This window comes from Telopea speciosissima, chromosome 3 (assembly GCF_018873765.1).
Source record: "Telopea speciosissima isolate NSW1024214 ecotype Mountain lineage chromosome 3, Tspe_v1, whole genome shotgun sequence".
Classification (NCBI taxonomy): domain Eukaryota; kingdom Viridiplantae; phylum Streptophyta; class Magnoliopsida; order Proteales; family Proteaceae; genus Telopea; species Telopea speciosissima.
Window position 1 is genome coordinate 17,778,339 of NC_057918.1, and position 25,132 is coordinate 17,803,470.

The 25,132-nt window shown below is 39.3% G+C and overlaps 1 protein-coding gene and 1 pseudogene across 1 annotated transcript; both read right to left on the reverse strand.

Annotated features, from left to right (window-relative positions):
* LOC122656320 (E3 ubiquitin protein ligase RIE1-like) lies at positions 1-9,845 on the reverse strand. The gene is made up of 5 exons (XM_043850799.1): positions 9,239-9,845; positions 3,065-3,184; positions 1,979-2,111; positions 1,717-1,875; positions 1-301 (listed from the first exon to the last, which is right to left on the reverse strand). Exons 1-5 carry the CDS (start codon positions 9,736-9,738, stop codon positions 137-139), a joined length of 1,077 nt encoding a protein of 358 aa, XP_043706734.1. The 5' UTR covers positions 9,739-9,845; the 3' UTR covers positions 1-136.
* A 10,428-nt stretch (positions 9,846-20,273) lies between these two features.
* LOC122657128 lies at positions 20,274-25,132 on the reverse strand (annotated as a pseudogene).

A 25,132-nucleotide genomic window follows, 5' to 3' on the forward strand; every position in this document is an offset into this window, starting at 1 on the left:
CAAAATATTGGTATCTTCAAATTAATATGTATAATTGAGAAGTTCCATTCCTTTTTCCATGAAGTCTTCTTACATGTACAAATACAATGGGAGGATACAGACTGGTTGCTTGCTGTTTGTTGCTTATTTCCTTTCCTCAGACCTGTTCACTGTTTCCCTTGAGGATGTTGTACTTGCAGAGAGGGCATGTCGCATTAATCTTGAGCCATTTCACAATGCATGGAGCATGGAAATGGTGGTTGCATGGAAGGGCATGGAGCTCTACCCCATCCTCATATGGGTTGAGGCAGACACAGCATTCCTGCAAAGTTAAGGAAGGCAAAGTTTCTGTTAACTAAACTAAAAGTTCATCTAGTAGAAAAATAAATAACACGAAGGGAATGTAGAGTGCCCTTACTCCTAATTAATCAGTGTAAGGTCACTAAATTTCCTAGTCATGTAATGGCAAAGAAAAAGCCAGCAACAAATGTACATGTGCCGCTATGGTTGCAACTCAAGCCGGGCAGGTTGAGCTTTTGATGAATTTTGAATAGGTTTCAGCCCAATGTGGTGAAATTGAGCCCAAGTTGCACATTCTGTGCCGCCCATATTATTAGCTGTGTCCACCAGTCCTAATCCCAATAGAAAACTGTCCCGCCGGTTTTGCATCATTTAACATAGAATGATTTGGACCATCCCTCGGAGACTTGGAGGGGAAATTTTCCCTATTTGACTTGGGTAGGTGTTACCAGATTCTATCTCATCTGGCACAATTAATTTTATCACTGTTAGGGTAGTCAGCAAACCAATCAGGCTTGATTTTTTTTTATTGGGATAAAAAGTACCAATTACATGGCAGTATCAGCTGGTCCCACAAACACCAGATGCAAGTCAAGAGACAGAGGGTTCCCTCTTATGAAGACCTGATCAAGTTCAGCTCAGATAAATGCTCTCTGGGAAATCCAAGACCCTTTGTAATTGGATCCTTTAGGTTGCCTTTGGTTACTTTCCCAGGAAGACTCATCAGGGAAAGCTGTGCCAAAAATTTTGGAACACATGTTCGGATGCCTTCGCAGGGAAATAGAAAGCCATATGAGAAATGATCTTGGAAATTTTTTTCCAACAAACACATCCACCAATTACATAGCTGGGAAAGTCAAGTCTTTCCTAGTTCAACCAAACAAATGTGATGGAAACCCCTTTCCCTCACTTTTATGTTCCCTCGCGTCCTCCTGAGAAAGCAACCACACATGGGTAATGAACTGGAAGAACAATTCATAAATTCTCAGCACCTGATCATGGGATTCCATGAAAGCAGAAATCAGAGCTATACCTCAACTTAAGCTCGTACAATCACTAGGGATACTGTGTTTAGTAGCAGGGTATGGACTCAGTAACCGACTAATTATGAAAGGATCGGTGCTGATGACCCAGAAGGGCAATCCATGAGAAGATGTTTCCACTCATCAGGGAGGACCGTGCTCTTGCATCTGCTCTGAACATCTGGCTTCACTGATGCCTAGAGAGCCAGAGTTCTGTCGCAGCCAAGTTAGATAAGTTAGGGGCCTTGACGCCATTCATTTCTGCTGGGGGTTTTCTGATCCTTCGACATGTATTTTGTGTTGGGAGGGATCTCTTGAGACACTAAGAGGACTTTTCTGCTTTTTTCCCCTTTTATTTATATCAATTCAGTTAACTGATACTTATTAATGAAAGAAATGATAGACAAGTAATTACCGCATCCTCGGGTGAAAGGAAACGTTCACCATCCAAGTATCCACTATTTGTTGCTATGGGAACCATGGACCCTGCTCTGGCATTAGGCTTTTCATCATCACTCCTAATTTGGAACTTGTATGTTGGAAGGATGTTGAGATCAGCCTCTGATGCACCTTCCTGTTCATTCATGTGAGAAACGATGGCAAATGTTAGGCAAAAAGGATCATAAATCTGTTGAAAAAGATGTCTACAATATGGATGGTCATTCTTTCTGACATACCTGGCCTGCCACAGCATAAAGAATTCCAATAATGCAAGGTAAGCAGCAGCAGAGTGCGATTCCAATCAAACATGCCAAAGCAACACAAAAGATGGCAAAAAACACATCGAATGCTAGAAATATTACAGCCAACCTGCACAACTTCATAATGAGATATATACATATATACATGGGGAATGTTCACAACATATTGTGGCATGTATCAAATTGAAAAATGAATAAAAAACAAATTTATCTCTACTTAGTCTTGGTAGATTTTCATGTCTATCATAAAGTGAGAAACTAAGCAAGAACAGATCCATCAGGGGGAAAAATTAATTAAATAACTAATTAATTAATTGAACAAAAGCAAGAAAAGATTCCGCTCTGGCAATCAGGTCACGATTATGAATATTAGAAACAAACAAAATTATCACCAAAGAACGATAGAATATTTTCAGAAATTCAGATTAAATTTATTTCAACAAGAATCAATGAAGTTCTCAATGGAAATCCTGTTAAGTTTGAGGTATCTGCTGGATTAGACTAATTCAAACCCTGTCACAATGAAAAATCAATCAGTTAAGATGTTGATTGCTACAATGTGACAAATAAAAGGATCCTTTCCCTCCCCCACCCCCCCTTCTCTTTCTTCAATTTGTTCAACTCTAGAACAACAAATGCTACTTTAACAGTGTTAATAAGAAAGTGCTGACATTAAATAGCATGAAAAAATATGCGTTGGTCCATCTTGGAGTATTCACTATTCCTACAATATTCTTAATTGATCAACAGAGATTTTTCAAGTGCAGAAATTCAAGATATATAGCCATTTTAATTGAGATAATTTATCATTCAGAAAACCATGCTATATAGGTGACAGATTTTGTTCAAGGGCAGAAATCTAAGACAACAGACTTTTGAATTAATATTAATTTTTTATAAACAAAATCAGGCTTTAACCATTTGCAAAAAATAATCCAAGCAGTTAAGGACCCAAAAAATTGGAGAACAGCCTAAAACCAGAATAATTTTAAACAAAAAAAATAAAAAATTGACTAAGAGTACTTCTGTTTGGTCACATAAATCAAATGGCTCAAGCCATACCAGTAAAGACGTGGAGCATCCTGCAGAAGAGATTCACCACCAGAGACCACCCAGTAAAAGCCAACTATCCACCAAAGAAAGGAAGCCATTGTATTAACAGATTCACATCGTTTGGCAACCCTGAGCCAATCATCACAATGAAATCAGTGAAAGGATGTGCAAATGTATCCATCAAAACAAACAGAATGATTAAACACAAACCATATGAGAATCATTAAATTATTATACAGCAAAAGATGTTACTGCAGCAGAGGGTTGAACTGTTGTAAGAAACTTGAATATCACTTGCTTGGTCTACTGGGACTAAAACAACTTGCCTTTCTTCAGTGAGTCATTATACATGAAGACTAAAGTGTACCACACACATAAACAAAAAGATTATGGAGTTAACAATTATGGAAAGTAATAATATCATGCCTCTAAAAAAGGGCATAATGTACACAGCCTTACCCCTGCTTTTGCAAAGAGGCTGTTTCCAGATAATAATATCATGCCTCTATTCATGATAAATTCCATGCTCGGTCATTTTGAGAGGAAGTTATATTTATATCCTTGTGGGGTAAGTGACAAATCCTGAATTGACTTGGGCTGGTAATGAGCCAAGACGCAATCTTTGAACATTTCATGAACCAGTCACTTCAATCTATTTACCTAATGCACATGAAAGGAAAAATGCATCACTATCAAAGTTCTCTTTTTAATTTTTTATTTTTTGGTTTGACACTACTAAGATAGTTCATCTCATTAATTCATACAAATACAACAAACTAGATAAGGACAGCATTACAGTCATCCAGTGCCTATCATCCTCAACAAGTCCAGGACAAAATTTAAGAACATTATCAGGTGAATGCACACAGAAATACAGAATTTGGCAGTTGGCACTCGTAAGCATAATTTACACGACAGTTCCATTAACCAAATCACTTAAAAGAATTACACCAAAGACTCTCAAACTCACATCCAAGATGTTTTGTGCTGCTCTGAACAAGCAAAGAGACATATTCTCTCAGTTTTCAGAATTAAATCAATTTGAGGGAGATACAGCAAATTGGCAAAAACTATACTAATTAATGGCAATGGACCACATGTTTTGTTGAATAGAAATCTTTCTTTAACATACGACAACTTGGTCTTAATAGAGTGAAAACAGAATTCTGTCAGCACATAAGTTCCATCATGGAGGACCAGGCATTCATCAGAACAGATATAAGGCCAGCTTTACTCCATATCCATAAAGATTCTACGGTTTGATTCCCCCTGAATTACCGATGCTACTGCATAAGGAAGCACAGAGAGCATCTGACACCATAGACACTGGTGGAGCCATTGCAAAGTTAACAGGGAAGTGAGCTCTGGAGATGTACTAGTCTTTGGCAGGCATTTCCGACCTCCCTTCCCTAAGTGCCGGCAGGAACGACCGTTGATAGTAGAGATTCCCAGCAGATGGCAGACCTGAGCAAAATATAGAGGGCACAAAGGGAGCGGCCAAAAGAGAGAGAGAGAGAGATCAATGAGAATTTTTGGCGAGTTTTATAAGGATCATAAGGCTTGTCTAAGTATTTCTTCCATCGAGGTAACCCCCTATATGATTTCTAAGGTATTTATAGAGATTAAGGTTGATGTGAGCAAAAGGTGTCAGGCAGCACTTCTTGAATTTTCTCATTTAGGTCACGGTTTGACTGTCACAAGGTCGAAGTAACGAATCTTTGGCTCTCAGAGTTCTTTAGAAACCAGAAGAATAGAATGTTCTCTCTTTCTTTCCCTCGGCAGCCCTCAAAGGTCAGCATTTGCTAGGGGCATCCCCCCAGCGTAAGAGTGCCGGAAAACCACCTTCTCATGCCTCCAAACCATTGACTTGTTGATATCCACCCAACCAGGACTCCAAGCCACTGTGGATGAGATTGGTCTGTTCTCTATTGCATCCTGTTCATGAAGGCCGTCCAAAAGAAATCTTTTGTAATTGGAGGGATATGGATTCCTCAAATGAAATGCAGCTCAGCTTTTACACATGTTCTCTCCCTTAAAGAATTAAAATATCTTTGAACTCTAACAACAGCAATCTTCCTCCTCCAGTGCAATTTCAGCTCCTAAAGTTCTTAAAAGGTCTGCATCCTTTTTCATTCAGTAGCTGAGAAATCCCTCCTAAAAGTTGGGCTCTAGCAGCCAGAGCTGACAATATCCATATCTTTTAAAGCCATAAAATGGTCCATATCCCTCTCCTTTCAGTAGCTAAGAGAACAGCCTAAAACTCGGGTTCCTAGCAGCCAGAGCCGGCAACAGCCATATTATTTGTATTTATGAACCAGTAAAATTGCAGAAAGAACTCAAAAAGATATCTTATACCAGTCTAACAGACATTAGGTTATTCTCCATGGGCTACAGTGGGAAGCTGTAATAGTAGCATGTCCCATAGTCAGCCTTCTACCATATCCCATCCCAATTCCTATTACCCTTGTGACCCTGGTGGGCAAGCAAGCTTATGCTTAGTTGCTTACAGGTGAAGCAGCTTTTTACCATTTGGGTGGTACCACCCCTAGTTTTTACAAACTGAACAAGCTGGAATATTCTCATGACTATTATGGTCATGTAATGAGCCATACGAGCACAGAAAGAATGGAGGGGCAACACAAAAAGACTTGAGAATTTTAAGCAGTATTCTTTTATTTGTAATTTTGACGAGGTAGTAGTCTGTAGTATCCATTAAAAATGGGAAAACCATATATACAATAATACTGTACATACAAAGAAAAGACCAATATAAGAAAAACTGACAGCCATATGCAAACATAGAGAATTTTCAACATTGCACAAAAAACTAATCTGATTCTCAATGGAAGCCAATAAACGAATAATTATGAATTATGATCACCTCTAACAGAAGGTCGATGGGCTGGTTTTATCGTCAAAAATAAATTCCACTCTTTCCAAAGATCCGGATCATCCAACAAATGGAAAAGAGAAAAAGTTACGCAAATATGTCTCTTTAAGTGCCGAAAGCTCTCATTAGCCAAGACTCGAGCAAACAAAAGTAGTTCTGAGGTGCACGCCAGCTCATTGCGAATCTTTATGTACATTCAAAGTTGATGGGAGAAATGAGTTTGTAAAGAAGGTAATTCACTTCATCTACCCCACTTCAGTTTTGGAAAGGAAATATACGTAGGGTTGAATTTTTTTGGTTTTATAGATGCATAACAATTAAAAATCATTAAATGTCCGCATGGGAAAGAAACTATGTGCTATAGATAGGGCAAAATCTAACCCTAATTTGGAATAAGATACTCTATATAGGTGTAACTAGAATGATTGGGCTGGTAAACACAATTTAGGGTCCTCATGACAAAATGTTTGAGCCCTCAGAAAAAGATATTGAGTTTCAACCAAGACCAAGTCACTGACATTTTCTAAATGAGGATCAATATCCAACAAGGTGCAACTACGAGCTCTTACCAATATGGTAGTGAGACTCACCGTCGTAACATAAGAGGACCACAAAGGAGATGGGTTTAAGATTTAGTAGCAACCGAATCAAAGTAATTAGGCTTACAGGATTTGTCCAATACTCCATTTAAATTAGTCTTTTGCTGGCTGCAATTTAGTTAGACTCTTAATTTTCCTTCTCTATTTCATGCTCTATTATGCTCACTAGCTTCCATTATTACTGTCATATCCTGCTCCACTGCTAAGACTTTGACCAGAAATCAGATCTGGTCCAATTGGACTGGCCTAGAGGACTGAGAGAGCTGTCAAATCAGAACTGCAAGGTTCAGCTGGTCCTACTGTCTAATCAACCTGAGCTACATTCAACTGAGATAGGAGTTAAGAGTTGCATGATTTCGCCGTAGACAATAAACTTGGTCTCTTACGCTATTTTTGGTTGTCCAGAGAATGTGGGAATGTGTATGGAAAGCTCACGTTTTGACCACTGTCCCACACTTCATTTGTTGTTTGTAGTGTAGGACCAGTCCAAAAATTGGTCTTATTTTTATATCTATGTGGTATGTGCTTTTAATTCTTTGGGTTTTATTTGTAATAGGCTAAATTATACGGGCCAAAAGTGGGAGGCTAAAGGGGTGCACAAAAATAAATATTTTGATTAATGGTGGGGGCTATGGGGCACATTAGTGATTAGTTTAGGATTTATCTAACAGTAATTGTTATAGGGATATTGTGGGGGCTTAACTAGAGTCCCATTAGATTTAGTTTCTGTTTTGGGGGTTTGGTAATTTAGCAAAATAAGAGTCCCAAAAATAGTTTCTAAGTTAATTTACTAAATTTTGGAAGCTAGATATTAGGAGGATTCTATTTTTTATTTTTATTTCTGGATCTTCAACTACATTTTATAACTCCTCATTACATGTGATTGGAATATAGAATTTGAATTTGAATTGTGTAGCCAAGAAGGCTTTCTCTTTTCTCTCTCTCTTTTTCCCTATCCCTCTTCTCTTTCTTCTTCACATGTCACGATACTGTTCACGGAAGTGTTCATGGTACTGTTCACTCTCCCTCTTCTCTTCAGATTGCACCTCTGTTTTCCTTACTATCGATCTGCTTTCTTCCCTAAGCAGCGGCCCCTCCTTTTCTCCATCACAAGCTGCTATAACATATAAAACAGCAAGCTTCTCAGCCCCAGATTTGCCAGAAAATAGCCTAGACCTAGGCCTGTGTTGCAACCTAATTAATCCTAGAATCAAATTTGGGAAATAAGGGTTCAAGGCCTACATTAGTTTGGTTGTTTGAGAGAGCAATCATCTAGGGAATAGTGCTTTTCCCACCACTTTCTCATTCCCTCTGATAGATAGATTGAAGAATCCCATCAAATGGTGAGATTATTGTAAAAGAGTATATGAAACCCTTAAAAAGCAGAGGTCCTGCTCATTTCCTTGCACTTTTTTAGCACAGTTATCAAGGCGTTGCCTCGGCAGCCTTGGGCGCCTTGCCGCCACGACGGTGTCGTCTTGCTTTTAACCCTCTAAAACACCATGGTCGCCTTCCTGCCTTGATAGCCTTGGGCACCTTGCCGCCATGACAGTGTCGCCTTGATTTTTTACCCTCTAAAACGCCCTGGTTGCCTTCCCGCCTTGATAACTATGTTTCTTAGCACAACCAAACTTCTGTGTGAGAAAGTGCTTAATTTTCTTCCACTTCACTTCAGTGCCCCACACTCTCCTACGCTTTCACTTTCACACGTTTCCCCATGATCTCTAAAGAACCAAACACAGACTTACTTTCTAGAATTTTTCCTGTTATATCTGCTACCCTGTTTAAACAGCACCATCAGTTCCTGTTGTTTTCTATAGACAATTAAGTAGATCAGTTTGGGCCCCACTTCTGCCATCAAATCAGGAGGACCCGATACCTAAAATCTTAAACTAGAGTTTGGACCACTATAATTATATATCTCTCTAAATCTAAAAATTAAGGATTCATTTTCATGTACAATATGAATACCAAAGGTTTAGATTAAATCTTCTCATCTCAATGGTGCTTGTTTAAATCACATCTTAAATGATGTTACTGCTCAAGCAAACAAAACCTAAAAAATGAATCATCGATTTTCATATTAAGTTCAATGTACAAGAGTCCTTTTGTGCAAATATCAAGAAAGCTATCAACTAAATCATTACATATATGAACTAGTAGGCCTTAAAATTAGGTAATATTTCTATGATGTCCTATCTATCTGCAATTTTATATCGGTTGGTTTTTCACAATATCACTGTAGAGTGCTATTTATCACCTAAAATCATACCATTATCTTTTTTCAATGCTGGAAAGGAAAGAACAATGACAAATATAGCAGTCTATGTAAGTCTTAAGTCTTAACACACTTGTTCATCAATTCTTGCACCACTGATACGTAAAACTATATCTTTGGCATTATGGAATCTCCTAGGTTCTTGTAAAAGTTCGGCCATATGTTGATGCTCCCCACTGACAAGACTTCTGATTGTCAGGGAGAAGAATTGACTCAAAATCATCATTCCATTTTATTAATCAAGGATAATTAACTTCATTCTCTAGCATAAAAATTCTCCTCAGGGCTAAAACACAAAAAAACAAGCAAAGAGAAGATAAAAAAAAAACACTTCTAAAGTCCCAATTAAAACACAAATCAACAGCGAACAGTTAATTTAATAGAACAAAGGTAATATTTTATATTTTTAAACCAACCTTGATTGACTCCTACTCATACGACCCCCTCCATCGACAACTTCATCGTCGCTATCATTCAAATCTGAATCAGAAGTCCTCACTCCATCTTCGCCACCCCGAGTCACTCGCATATTCCTTCTCCTGTACTCCAACCACACCAAAACCACATGAACCACACACTGTAGCACATAACCACAGATCCAAACCCTAATCGGAGTGTTAGGCTTTTCATTTGTGGTACAAGCAAGCAACACAATAGCCCCAACAGTGAACGCAAGGTTCCAGGCAATGTCAAGGGCAACAACAGGCTTCGAGTAACCCCAATCAGCACGTCGCTCCTCGAGCTGCAGGGCCGCCGTCTCACGCACCAGCATCGACGGCCCTCGCCTACCGGCTGCCCGGCCCAGCAAGAGCGCAAGCGTGGTGGGGCGAGGAGTCAAATCTGTATTGCTATGCCTCGAGCCTAATAAAGGCGTGGAGGTCTCGTTGACGGTTACGGTCGTTGACGTTTCTGCCATTGTTAGTTCGGACAGTTGCAGAGAAGAAACTGAACCGAACAAGCACGAGATGGAGCTGAAGAAGAAAGAGGCAATACCATTTCTAAGGTTTCATCAAGAAGTCTTCCAGGTTTTGGTTGATCGCTCTTTCTTTCGGTTTAGCTGCGTTGAAAGGTAGATGGCGTAATGGAAGATTGGAAAAGGGAAGTCCCAGTTTTACTTGGATTTTCCCCTCTATTTTGACTCGTTGGCTGTGTTTTCCCGAATTTTTCCCGGCTCATATAAATTTTGAAGCGCTAACTATTTTCTGCAATGCTTCTCATATTGGCTATGAGCTTGAACCGTCAGATACGAATCTGATGAATATGCTGTCGTGCACTTTGGCTTCAGTCATGCAGAGCGCTCGTACTGAGTTGGGTTGTCTTTTTTTGGAGGGTAAGCACGAAGCTGGATTGATTTTATTAAATTTTGAAAGGCGTTATCTGTTTGTTTGTGTCTCCAATGAGCCCGCTCCGTCTACTTACTCTTCTTTATTTTCAGATTCATTATTTCTTGTTATTTTTCCCTCCAAAGTGTGACACGTGACGATCTTAAATCTAACGGTCCGAAATCATTCTCTTATTTTTGAGTAATGAACTAATTATGATTACCCCAACTCATAGTCTAACCCGAGTCAAGTTTAACCAAACCAATGTTAGACCCATAGTTAACTCAAACCGAATCTTCAACCCTAAGTTCTCATTGTCTCTCTCTCTCTTCTATTGCCCTCATTGAGAGACGAAAGAAGTTGTCGCCGGAAGCCCAACCGAGGAGCTGCAACTTCGCCGGAAGCCCACCTCTTCTTGCTGCTCTCAACCGAATCTTCAACCCTAAGTTCTCATCGCCTCTCTCTCTCTCTCTCTCTCTCTCTCTCTCTCTCTCTTCTATTGCCTTCATTGAGAGACGAAAGAAGTTGCCCCCAGAAGCCCAATCGAGGAGCTGCAATACTCAGAGAAAAACTCAGAGCAACTCCAACTCCATCGTTCATGGCCATGGCCCATGTGGATCTAACACATGCAATTTTCTTTTCTTTCCCAGTACCATCACAAAGACTTCCCACCAAGAAAACTAGAACCCAACTCATCTTTTCTTCCTCTTCTTCTTTATCTGTCAGTTCTGGCTCTTTTCTTTGTCTCTCTTCGTTTTCTTTCAGATCGTTTCAGTATAAATACAAAGATGGGTTAGTTCCAGTAGTAGCTAAAGAGCCTTCTTATTCATTTGATTTAGAACAAATCTAAACCAAACCAAGCTGTATCAGAGACCTGAGACACTGATCTCAGAAGAAAAAAAAAAAGAAAGAAAGCAACCCCCTTGAATCTGAAGATGAAAGAATATATTACATGAATTACAGAGTAAAAAGCTAAGTTCCAGTAACAGATTAGTTCCTGTTCCTTAGTGGGTTTACTTTCAGATTTCATGGAAGAAAATAATTAAAAAAAAAATCTGAAGAAGATGAAGGAACGAAATGGGTACTTTGATTTTGATCACTTGCAAGTTTAGTGTAAATCCATCGCGCCCTTCTCCTCTTTGCTCCCTTTTCCTCTTCTTCCACCAAGCAGCCGGACTGGACCCAACCTAAATAAACAAATTGGCCTCTACTCAAACTTCAATGGTTTGATTAGATTCAATTCTAGGAATTTTCCATTATAGCTGCTTCATTACAAAGTTCTTGATACCCCACTGTTATAAAGTTGAAAAGGTCTCATCGTGATATTTTTATGTAAGGATAACCCTCTATCATCTATAAGCAATTATTTGCGAGCAAAACCTTTCCATATTCAGTTATTGGCAAAAAAACTGAGTTGAATGGAGAAACGGGATCAAAATCCCATTTAATCGTGAAAAGGCTTGTCAAGTTCATTGACAAAGGCCATTAAGTGTGAGTTTTTAATGTTTTCTTTCTTCTTCTTAAATAATAGCAAATGCTAGTCCAATGACATGAGACGATATACTCATGGGGAAGGTTGTGAAACTGTAATGGTTGTCGGTGGGTGCCTAGGGCATGATTACAGTCCAACGCTGGAATGATGGAATCATAGGGTAATATTCAACCAAAAACAGGTAGAAGAAAGGCCCAGATCGAGCAGCTTGGTTCATGGAAGAGGCTCTATAGAGCTTGAAGAGGAGAAGAATGACTTTGAATAGTTTGAGACGGTGCCATAGAGGAGGAGAAGAAAGGCTTTGAAATGTCGGTCGAACTCTGCGATCTCACCGGAATCGTTTTGAGCAGCAACAGCGAAGATGATGTTCATGGGAGAAGAGAGCAGCAACGGCGGTGTTCATTTGGGAAGAAGGGTTTGAACATAATGGAAGTAGAGGATGTGAATCCTGAGATTAGGGTTGGGCTTTCGGTTTGAGTTAACCATGGGTTTAATGTTGGTTTGGTTAAACTTGACCCGGGTTAGGCTCTGGGTTGGGATAACCATAGTTATTTCATTACTCAAAAGTAAGAGAATGATTTAGGGCCATTAGATTTAAGACTGCCATGTGTCGCACTCTGGAGGGGGAAATAACAAGAAATAATGGATCTGGAAATGAAGAGGAGTAAAATCCTAAAATCCATCATTTCCGCCCCTTATGAAAAGAATTACAAGAAATGTATGGACAAGGAATTGTAGGGGATAAAGATCCCCTACTTACTACCATAGCCAAGCCCGAAGCAAAAAAGCTTTAACTCATTTTGGCTTTGGGCTTGCAAACAAAGGTTCGAAAATCTATAAACAGGTTCAATGGAATCGGTCCTAGTTGATTCTAAATCGAAAGGGTTGATATCTATTGATTTCACTGATTAGATCTGGCTTTTTAAATGCTGTCATATGTTAAAATTTTGGGTAGAAGATCATTGACAAGCTGCATGGCTCCTTCCCAAGTCTGGGGTCAATGGGAGCGTGCAAGGGCATCAATGAGGGTGGGATTTTTTCATTTCAGCGGGTCGGGTGGTTATTTTGCCTGGTCTTGTATCTGGGCACAAACTACACAGTAGCCTTGATGGAATTTTCCCCCCTAAAACTCTCAATAGGTGTACGTTGCTAGTGGTGTTTCAACCATAGTTGGAAAAACCATGTGTTTTTTCATAGCTCGAGCTCCGCTTGGTGCACCTATATTGTTTCAAAAGAAAGACGATTGGGCACACAACAAAGTGACGATGAAGAACAAGATGAAGAACAAATACCCCCTTCCCCTTATTGCAGATCTTTTCGATCAATTGGGGAGTGCGAGATATTTCTCGAAAGCTTCAGACTCGCCCTCTTAATAACCTAGTGACTCATTCAGAGTGAATCACATTTTTTTTATTATCTTAAATTTTAAATACTTAAAATATATTAAAAATTAGTAATATATATATAGGATCGAAAAAAATCATAAAAAATCAGATGGAGAGAGAGAGAGAGAGAGAGAGAGAGAGAGAGAGAGAGAGAAGCATGACTCGTTTCTACAACAACAACTCAGCCTTATCCCAATTAAATGGGGTTGATGGATCCTCGCCCTCCAATCAGCTCTGTTCAAGGTCATACTTGATACAATGCATAAGTTGTGCTTGTCTTTCCTCACTTCTTCTAAGGTCATTTTATGTTTGTTCGTGCCTCTTTTAAGTCCTTCAATGTGTGTCAAATCATTCCTTTATACTAGAGCATCCAAAAGCCTCCGTCGAATATGATCATGACTCGTTTCTACTAATAACTAATAAGCAGAGAGATTGAACCGAAAAACTAATAAGAAGAGACCTTAGTATGTTGTCTTGAGAATGTAAAAACTTCATAGAGTGTGGAAGAGAGAGAAAAATAAAATTAATTTTACTTTGTTTAATTGTGTTTGGAAAACAAAGCGTCATCCTTGAAAAAGCATAACAGAGAAAAAGTTTTTTTTTTATTTTTTATTTTTTTGATAAAACAGAGAATAGTTGAAGAGCCGCCATTAACCACGCGAAGATATTGAAGTGAGTAGTAACGAGAAGTGAGAGAGCAAGGAAAAAAATTTTGGTATTTGGCAAGACATGTTGTGTTTCGTGTGATTCCGTTAAAAAAGAATTAGTCTCTTATGACTTGAACAAAAATTATAGGTTTTGCAAATTTTATACTCGACTTAGGCGAGTCGCCCGAGTCAAAATCTGATTTTCCAATCGAGAGTTGGTTCGTGTCATGTAGTGAACTTGGGAATTAAGTTAGACACTTGGCCTATTGTCTTCTCTTACTTAGCATTTTATTTAAATAATAAATATTTTCTAAACTATATAATATACCGATTGAGTGAGCAATAAAATTAATAAAGCATGCAATTAAAAAAAAAAAAAATAAAAAAAAAAAATGAAGTGTATCAATGGCTAGTGACAAGGTATATACACACTATATATATTAGAGTGAGATGAAAATAATACTATACCAAAAGCCTAAAAACCTAAAACATATACTTAATATTTTGAAATCATAAAATAAAATAGCTAATTATGAAAAGGTTGAATTTCAAAGTTATGGTTTGTCATTTAGAAACTTTTTTCAGACTTAAATTTAATGTGTAGGGGACCTTAATGTTCACTTGTCCCTAAAATTAGGGCCCTATCCCCTATGCCACTTGGGAGATTTATTTAAGCCATCTTGATAAGCTTATCAAGGCAGAACATTTTGGAAAGTTTTACCCAAACAAAAATGATGGTGGAATGAAATATTTAAGGGGAAGAAATTTTTCGAGTTGTGCAAATATAGAGAGGGTTTTTAAATGAGCAAAAATACATTCGTAAAATGGACATTGTTGAAATTTTGTGGATAGAAATGCTCTAATTTTTGTGCTCCATATATCAAGTTTTAGTTGAATAGAGTTGGCCAAGTAGAAGAATAAAGATATGGAAATCTAATAAAAAATTAAATTATTTTGAAGAGAAACGGACAACGAAAATACTACAGAATATGACAATACATGAAAGAGTATCTGATTGAGTATGAATCTGAAATTCGATTTGTGATTAAACTAATCTACTTCTTATATATTTATAAAATTGAAATTGTCACATCATTGTTACATGCGAAAAAAACTCGGTGCCAGTCTAGAGATACACTCTTAACTTTCCTGTCTAGAAAAAAACTTTTCGCTGAAAAACTAGACACATAAAAGCCAAGGGAAGTAGTTTTCTGTCTGGAAGAGTGGCATATGCCGGCACTCCCATATGTCTATCTCTTGCCTCCTCAAAACATGAGGCACTTCCATGGTCCTAGAGATTCATACTGCATGTTCGCCAACAGAGATATGTAAGCCAAGCTCTGGCCAAGATAAGCAAGACCGAAGAACACATCTGTGCTTCCTTTGATAGATTTTCTCTGGGAAAGAGATGGCGGTGGCGGAAGTTGCACACAAGGATTAATCAAAGCAATTGACTTCTTTCATAGCAAAAGGCATGGCCTACATGGCTATCAAGCAATTAGGGTTTTATTTTGAGTCTCACGATGATACTTGCAATCTTGGAATTACACAGCACTGCGCCTCCTTACAATTCCCCACTGCAACCGCGTGGGGTTCCCTCCCCACCTACCCTTCTTTTTTTTGTTTTTTCCTTTGGTCGAAACTCCAAACCTATCCGTCTTCCCCTTAGTTGCAAAATTACATTATTAATCCTTTGTATGGTTGCAAGGGGAATGAAAGGGAAGGGAAGGAAAAAATTTTAAACCTAAAAAAGAAATTTTTGTAATCATTACCCCATATGATTGTATAAACTACTTATATTTCTTACCATATTTAGTAATGATATATTTTACATGCAATATTTATTTTACATTTTAAACCAAAGATAAATGGATGCAAAATAAAGTGGAATTTAATAACCAAATATGGAATGATTTGAAGTTAATGATATTGTCACATGGGGTAGTGATTAAAAATTATTTTTTTTCAAGTATAAAAATTTCACTTTCCTTCTCTTTAATACCCCTTGCAACCAAATGTAATTGTGTGAACGGTGAAAAAAACTAGATTACAAATTCTGGGAAAGAGAACGCGAGGGCGCGAGTGGTCTACTGCTCTAGCGCCCAGATATTGGGGCGGGCAAAATGATCACCGTACCTTCGAGAAATTATGCCTTTTCATGGGGGCATGATGGTCATTTAAACGAGAGAGAAGAAGCGGATGGGTACTTTCATTTTTTTACTATTTTAATAGCAAAAATAGTAAAAAGTAGAAGATGAATGGTAGGTTAAGTAGATTAGTAGGTTACAAGGTAAAAAAGAAGGGCAATCTGGGTATTTAAAAACATGAGGGTATAAGAAGATGTAAAAGTTTAAAACAGGGTGGTATCAGAAAAGAAGTTTAAGGTAGGATAGTTTTAGTAAATATAGGCTAACTGTAGGATAGTGATAATAATTGCCCCGAGAATTAATCTCTTAGTGTGTGTAAAAATAACAGATCTTTGTGACAATAAATAGTTTACCAATTTATATTCATAATAAACTTCATATATATATTGGTAAATCTTTTATGGGAGAGAGGTTCTCCACGATGCTAGAGTGCAATTTTCTATGTTTGGATGTCATTGGTCACAATGGTCAAATAAAGACATTTAATACGGAGAGAATATGGGGTTCTTGCAATGAGGTCTATAGAACTCCATGTATTTATTCAACATTAATCAGGTTCGGCCAGTCCGGTTCGGCCAACAAAATCGAACCATTAAAACTTTGGTTCCTTAATGTTTATGTTTTGATTGGTCCAACCAGTTCCAGGTTGGAATTGACACCCTTAGTTCCACAGGTCCACATTTGATTCCACCACACCATCACACGCAGCAAGTCTCCTTTGCTGGCTGTGTTTATTGGACAAAGACAAAGAAGAGCAAACTGAAATAGATCATTTCATGCTTAATCGTGGGAGAATTTCCTTCACTGGAAGTCACTAATCTTCCTAAGACCGTTTATGATTTCCACCTAAATATTGAACATCTAGTGGACTTCGTGGGCCTTTTCATTAAATGCTTATACTTAGTTCTGACTATACAAATTAACAAGTTTCCAGACTTGCCAAGCAATCTCCCTTGAGATAATAAGATACCCATCTTTGCCAAATTAAGATACAACCAGCTTCACCTTCTCTTTCTAAAGCTTAACATTTGAGATTTCCTTTGCACTCCAACAACTCCTCTTACATCTCTTTCTTCCTCTTAAAGCCGTCCATGGAAAGAAGAAAGCATAAAGCAAGCACAGATGAATTAGTCGTGGTGAAAGCCGCAGCATGGGCTTGGTACCAACATGGATCAGGTTCCCAAGGGAAAGATGTGCTTGAATTCGATCTCACAAGGCCGGGGAGATCCACAGGGCCATCTCGGTACAAGCTAGAAGCGATCAGGATGGCTGATGAGAACACGAAAGAGGGATCATCGGAGTCACCACCGGGCATAAATTTAAGTCATTCCCTCACAGGCAATATTTCTCTACTTGATCCATATGAAGTTGGAAGGATATCCAAGCATCTAGAATATCTCATAGAGTCTTCTAAGGATAACTATTATGGTGATTCTCATTCCATTACTGGTCAAGATCGTCGGAAAGACGGGTCGACGACGTTGCCAGAGAGCAAGAAGAAGAAGAATAGAAGAAGAAGAGCAAGAAATTTAATGGGTTCTCCTTATGTGGTTCACAGGGAGATGTGGTGGAAGGAAAAGTGCTGGTCGGGCGTAAGAAGCCATAGTTTGGTTCGGTCATATTGGGTTGGCCAAGTAGTGCCCGTGAGGCAAAGATGCCGAGTGATTTGCATTATTGCTGCGTTCGGGATTGGTTTGGCTTGTGCCTGAATTTTGTGTGTTAAATGTATAATTAACGAATGTAATAAGAATGACTTTTGGTGTACTTCTCTTCTTCTGTAACTTTGTATCCCTTGAGCTAATCAACACTATATGATGCAAAGTAGCAACTACCAAATCAATTTGTGGTGGGTTAAGAAGAACCTCGATCCGATTTGATCATTATATGACGCATGCATAGTTTTTATTATAAAGGGCGGGCCTTGGTGCAATAATAAAGGTTGCTCTATTGTGATCAAGTGGAGTCACGGGTTCGAATCTAGAAATAGTACGTCTCTCTACAAAAACAAGGGTAAACTAGGTATATTATGACCTTTTTCAAACCCCACATTGACGGAAGCCTTGTGCACTAGGTACACCGTACACCCTTATAATTTCTATTACATTGAATTCCATATTTAGATGTTTGTAAATGAACCTTAGTTACTAATTGGTGTCATTTGTCTATGTTGGAAAAGTACATTCACCTTGCTAATGGATCCTATGCAAAAGCGATCGCAACCATCCATATCCATTATTAAATCATTATTTTTGATAGTGGATCATATTGAATAGGCTAGTACGTACATTGCCCCTTAGGAGGGTATTTATGAACCCAAAGGGAAAAGTAAATTCATCCATTTCCTTGGCTGTTAGCGTTGTACCAACAAATTGTTTTCTCTTTTATTACATGTATACGTAAATGCTGATCGAAGGATGGAAGGACGTGGCATAGAGGAGGAGCACACATTACATCTTGTGGGACCCGCACTGGATTTTAGTTTAAATGCTGAACTGCCAATGAAAAATCAAACACGGAGCCAATGGTCGGTCACACTCATACCTACTTCTGGCTGGGTTCTCATCACCTCTTTTAGATTTTATCTTCTGTCAGGTCTCAACTGTCTCTCTAAGCATCCATTAATGAATCCCCATCCCCATACAATCATTATAATGGTTCCTCTGACGACCCAACATCTTCTTGCTCTCGCAAAAGAGCGTCGAGCTCCTCTCCTGCCGGCCCACCTCCCTCCCGGATCAGGATCGTATCCAGGGAGCCCAGCGCCCAGGGTGTATCCAGTGGATCGTCTCTAGGGAGCCCAGCTCCCAGGGCGTATCCAGTGGTTGAATTATGTCACACATATCTCAGTGCACACCTAGGGATGTATGCAACACAACCCAACGGCTGGATGCACCCTGAGCATGCTGGGCTCCCTGGAGACGAGCTAAATTCCTCCCTCCCTCCTACTAGACACAAACAGGTGTGGATCCAACCAGGGTAGGATATTCGGGCAGGGGGTAGGACGGTTATTTTGCCCTTGGAAAAGAAGAATATCAAGTTGGTAGAGCTTAAAAAATGAGCCATATGGTCAAACCAAACTTGGTTTGATTTGAAAATCAGATTTTTTGAGTCGATTCTTTTTATAAACCTGGTACTTGAGTGAGTCAAACCTGGTCAAGAAGAGTTATTATTTTTAATTTTATTAATATCTTTTTTTTTTTTCTCTGAGTGAGGAGGGAATGAGGCTATAGTTGCTTCGCAAATGAGAAGAAAAAGGGAATAATGTTAAAGGCGAAGAATAAAAATTCTAGGTTTTGTTTTGTTGTAGACCAAATTTATGGTCTATGAATAATATAATCAATTTAAAAATAACATACTCAGTGAGTTCAAGGATGGCATTTCAATGAAGACAACTCATTGGATGAGTCCCAGTCTTGAAACTCATCTCAATGGAGTTTGGAGCGGTTGCGGGTTTGGAGTTGGGTGGTACCTCTTCGAGGGATGGTGGTGCAAGCAATACTTCAGATGCTGGTTCGAAAGGTGTGAAGAAAGGAGTGTCTTGGGCTTCATATTTTCAGTCTTCTTCAAGAAATATGCGCCACGAAGGGTTGGAGCTGAGTTACATGGAACCAACACGCATTGATGGCATCCGTGTTGCTCAATGCTCATCGACAGTGCTCCGGGTAGAATTATCTAAGTGGAAGAATACCCTCCTTGGCCACTTTATTGGTCGTAGACCAGGTTTTACTTTTGTTAAAGAAGCATTGCTGAAACAATGGCAATTATTCGGGCATGTTGATGTTAACCTATTGGAAAGTGGGTTTTTTGTTTTTTCGTTTTAATTTGGAGGAAGATAAAGCCAAGGTTTTAGAAGGTGGTCCTTGGAATGTGCTATGTAGGCCTCTGATCCTTAGACCTTGGAAACCAGGTATGAAGCTCGAGAAGGTTGTTCTGTCCTCTATTCCAGTTTGGGTTTCCCTCCCTAACCTCCCCTTTCATTTCTGGAACGTGGATGCTCTGAGTTCGATAGCTAGTGTTCTTGGAAAGCCAATTGCCACTGACAAGATGACTAAGACGAAGGAAAGGCTTTCCTATGCTCGATTATGTGTCGAAATTGAAGCTTGCCATGGCCTTCCTGATCAAGTGGCTGTCCATGATGATGAAGGTCTGGTTTTTTATCAAAAAATTATTTATGAATGGTGCCCTCCTCGATGCAGCAACTGCATGAATTTTGGTCATTCAAGTTCTCAATGTGGTGCCAACCAAGGACCCCAAAAGGAGACTGGCTGGAAAGAATGGAGGGTGAAGACTGCAGGCTGTTCTCAGGTGGCCGGAGAGCATTCTGGTGGGGACTCTCAGACCAAGCACAGTGATGGAGCCAATTTTCAAAATTCAAATCGTGGCGCTATTTTGGAAAGCAAAGGTGCTGGGATTGCGATACCCCCTAATAACAGTGGAGCAAAATCTGTGGAGACTTCCAAAACTGCCATTTCTTTGGAGAAGAATGATGGTTTTTCAAAACACTTGCCTAATAATATCCCCAAGAATCCGACTGGGAAAGGGAAGGAGATTGTACACACTAATGGTTTTGCTTTGTTGGAAGATATTACAGAGGAGGTAACATATGATCCTACGGAGCTAATGCTGGATGCTGACTCATGCAATATCTTATTGGGAAAAGATCTAGAAGATGACCAAAATACTAGGGACTCTTTAAACGAGGAAGATGAGGTAGGGGATATATCACCTCTAGTAGTGGAGCCTATCCAATGTCGTGGAAGGAAGGAGGACATAGCTGTAACGGTTAGAGAAGATTTGGGAATTCTGGAAATTGCAAATCCTACCCATACTACAACTGGAGATTCCCCCATGCAAGTGCAATCATTGGTCAATAAAGAGGACATTGAGAAGATTGGAGAAACATATGTTCATGAGGAGATGCAAGGTGGGTCGGATGGAATGCATTTGGGCCTAAATATGGGTATGGGTTCTGCTTGCGTATCTAGGTCAGATGTGGGTGGGTCGGATTATGACCAATTTGATCATGAGGAGATGCAAGATGGGTGGACTCAGGTGTTGGGTCGGAAAAATCGTGATGGCCGTAGGAATGCCCCTCGAGGTGGTCGTTTGGGTGGCCGTATGACAACTCCAGTTATTGGTAGAACTCGTCGTCAAAAGAAGGCAAAGCCTGGTGTTAAAGCGGTGGACACGGCAGTAGAACAACACCTGGTTGAAAAGGAGACTTCATCTCCCTTTTCACTAGAGGAGGAGGCTCTTTTGGCTCGTGTGGCTTTTGATCGGCCTGGTGTATATGCTGAGGTCCCCCGATAATCAAATAGGACAAGGACCCCCTCGGTGCGCCTCGCAGATCCCCTGTAGGCTTGTTTTATTATTTTTCTCGGGTAGCGACTGGCTTGAAGCCCTCGCCAATTTGGTTTAGGACTGAGTTCCCCCTTTTTTAAGCTTTAGCTTTCTTTGCCAGTATTCTGTCATAGGCTTGTTTGCCTCCTTTTATATATTCAATAAAATCTCTCTTTTCTGAAGAAAAAAAAAACGTACTCAGTGAATTTCACATGACCTAGGCAAAATATTGAGTCAATGGAAACTCGGACCTAGTCTAGTCATTTTTTAAAATTGGAAGAATCTTCATGAATTCTGATTAGGTTTCATGTTTTTTTAATTCGAATGGAATGACTCTCTCAAGTCAAAACCTAGTTTTTCGACTATGTTTAATATTAAATATTCCTTCTTTTAATAAGGGTAAAATCCTGTTATTTCATTTATATTTGAAAAACATGTTAGACAATAACAACTTTTGAGGTTGAAATAAATCACATCCAAATTATTTTGAAAACCTTTCTTTATCCTTTCTAAAAGTCTAAAACCTCTGCTTTCGATGTACTTTTTCGGCAACAATTGTGGAGTTTGGTTCCTCTTCCCGTATCAATATAGGTGAACGTACATGTGAGAGCCAACCACCTATCTTATTTTTGCCATTTACAAGGGGAGGAGGAACTTTTATGAAAACAAAATTAAAATGTGATTGGCTCTGAGATGTACGTTCACCTGTTGGTACGTGCAAATGATCCGTGTATGTGTGGTTACCAACCATGGTTCATTGACAGGATCGGATTGGGTAGTGAGTACTGAAACCGATATCTTCATTAAGACATATTGGTTGATATTGATTGTATTGGATGTTTTTACCCTTAAAGATATTGATAATAGTATTGATTTGACCATTTTATCTTTTATCTGTGCCATACCATCGATTAGCCAGGTATCAGTTTCAATGTCGGCTGATCTAATCATGGTTTGAGGGAGGCCATTTCAGAAGGTTGTTCTTGAATCGGACAATAGAGAGGTTATCTCATTTTTACAGAATGGGATTTCTTCATTACCCCTTATTCTTTTAACTTTTTTTTCAAGGAAGATTAACAGTGTGATTGACTCCTTGGCAAGGAGTTGAGGGCCCAATCGATGATGTGTACCGTTATCTATAATAAACTATATTTACCACAAAAAAAAAAAAATTTATGTTTGAACTGCACGTTCTAAGGCTAAGTGATCTTTGTAATCTTGAGCCATGAGCTCTCACGTTCTATAATATAACCCCCCCCCCCCAAAAAAAAATAAAATAATAATAATAATGGTTTGAGGTATCAGTGTTGGACCACCCGGTACGGTTGATACTAATAAAAACCAATGTAGACTTGTCTGATATGGCCAATGCGTGCTGATACTGTATCGATATCATATAAGTTTGAAGGTGATTATACATGATCCGATAAGGTGCACTAAAACCATGGATCCAATCACCCAATACCAATTCCTAAAACTATACTTCTAGTTACAATTGATGGAGCAAGTGAGATCGATCGGATGATCGTTGTTTAATGATGGTAGGGTTCACGAATCATGACAGCTTGTGTTTCCTGCTTTGATCTTTAGTTTGTCGGTTCCTTTTTGTTTCTGTAAGGTTCATTTTCTTGCTTCTGGTTTTTGTGTTTTTTTTTTTGGGATGGAAAATAAGATAATATAAATTAAAAACTTAGGGAGCATACAGAATTGTTGGAGCAAGTATTCCTAGTTATAGTTAGACAAATCTTATCACCATCATTAGTAAAATTTACATCCTGGGTTCGGTCAGATATATATAAAAAATCTTTAAATAAGTTCCACGACCATGAGCATTTGGTTGGAGATAGAAGAGTATCAGTAAAGAGCTTGTTATTACACCAAATTTTTTTAATCTTCAACCCAATGTAGGCAGCATGGTCAAATCCTTTGTGGATTGCACAAAAGAAGCGTTGTTATCTCTCTGTCTCAATCCCTAATTTTGCTTAGAGATTGAGATTATCCATTGATTCAAATCGACTTAGAAATTGCTCACCCATCGTCTGCCAGGTTGATCGATGCCCAAATAGGATTTTTTAGTGACTTAAAATCCAAAGAAAGAAAAAACAGATATCCCTCAAAGAGATGAGATCTATAATGAAATTCTAAGCTAGCTAGCAAATCTTACAATCTCCATTTTGGACGCATGAGGGAATGAAGCTCATGGTTTTAATTACCTTTGAAAACTAGCAGCTATCGCTTGCTTCTACATGAAAATTCCCCCAGCAGAACCAACTGATAGAAGACTCCCTTTACTGAGATGGGTTACTTGTGACCCATCTCTGTAGTTCTAGACGACATCCCCATGGGTTGAACCAGAGAAGCTCAGAACTGCCATTAATTCATTCTCACCAAACAAACATACGATCGATAACGTCGTAGGGGGAGGAGACGAGGAGATTCTAGAATTGGATCTCTTATTTTATGAGTACATAAGAGTGTAAGAATATAGAGCAAATCCTGATGATATAACAAAAAACAGAGCTTACACCAAAAGAGTCTCAGACATTCAGCACCCATGATTAATTCTGAGGTAGTGATCGAAATCGTCAATGTATCGGTCAAGCCGAGCCTTGTCTCCAAACACCTTTCTCTTCTCCCTTGCTTTGGCCTTGTGTATCTCCCCCTCTGTGTCCACTACTACTAGCCTCAGTGACTTGGCCACCGAATCTCTTGTGAAAGACCCATCTCGTTCATCTTTTGGAATCTCTACCCCAATATTCTTGCTCAGCAATAACCTTGCAATCAAAGGTTGATCGATTGATAGAGGCAATAACACAAGAGGACAGCCTATTGCAAGAGCTTCAATCACCGAACTCCACCCACAGTGACTCAAGAAAACCCCCAGAGAAGGGTGTGTCAATATCCTTCTCTGAGGAGCCCATCCCAAACATATGAAACCCTGACCTTGAGTTCTGCTCTCAAAACCTGATGGTAACATAGATAACGTCTCCACCTCAGAGGACCCTGCTGGCCTTCTTAGTGCCCAAAAGAAGGGCAACCCAGATAGCTCTAACCCAAGAGCTACCTCATTTATTTCTTCTCTGCTCATTTCTGCTTCACTCCCAAATGCTATGTAAACCACAGATCCTTCTCTTTGCTTGTCTAACCACTTTTTGATTTCGGCCCATTCTAGATCATCATCTTTGCTTCTTTCCCAAGTATCTTCCTCTGATGGAGGAGGAAGTAGACCAATTGGAATGACTGGTATCCGGTAGACTTTCTCCCGTAGGATACCTAGAATATCACCCTCGAATTCTTCACAGCTTCTCACAATTACAAAGTTGGATCCTAGGATTACCGAATTGTATCGATCCCCGTCAGACACTCCAGAAGCGTTTCCACTTGAGAATTCAGTTTTAAGGATTTCAAGAGGCGAAATGCCAGATTGGAAGAGGAAGGAATCCAGTCGGGAGGAACAGTGTAGTGTTCGGGATCTGTTCGGGTATCTTCGCCTGCCATACGCAACCACGGGGAGCCAAAGAAGGCAAGCGTTGAAGCGAAAAATATACTGAAGTGGGCACATGGAACACCATGTTTTGCTGCAAGGGGTTGTAGCCAGTGATGGGAGAAGTCATGGATAATCAAATCTGGAGGAGGTGATGAGTTCTCAAGGAAGCAACCAAAAGATCCCTCTAGCCCATCGAAGGCCTTCTTAAGGTACTGGATTTTGTCGAATGGGACGTCAGAAGTGGCTTCAGCTTCCTCTGGCAAGTTGGCGACCTGAGGTAAGGTTAGCTTCACAAAATTAATGAGAGGGGATAGATTAAGAGGGAGTTTCGGAAGCCTTTCAATGTTTCTTGGTGTGGAAATGAAGGAGATTTGATGACCCCTTATAGCTAAGCTTTTGGAAAGCTCTAGATATGGTATCAAATGACCAAAAGCTAACCATGGGAACATAACGATGTGAAGCCCATTTCTCTGATGAGCCATGGAAGTGG

Bases quoted from the DNA above. Each gene is read 5' to 3' on its own strand.
- LOC122656320 (XM_043850799.1), bottom strand. From the start codon at position 9,738: ATGGCAGAAACGTCAACGACCGTAACCGTCAACGAGACCTCCACGCCT. The intron at 1,876-1,978 runs GTATGTCAGAAA...ATGAATGAACAG, and splicing joins TTTATGCTGTGGCAGGCCAG to GAAGGTGCATCAGAGGCTGA. The intron at 302-1,716 runs GTAATTACTTGT...TTAACTTTGCAG, and splicing joins TCCTTTCACCCGAGGATGCG to GAATGCTGTGTCTGCCTCAA.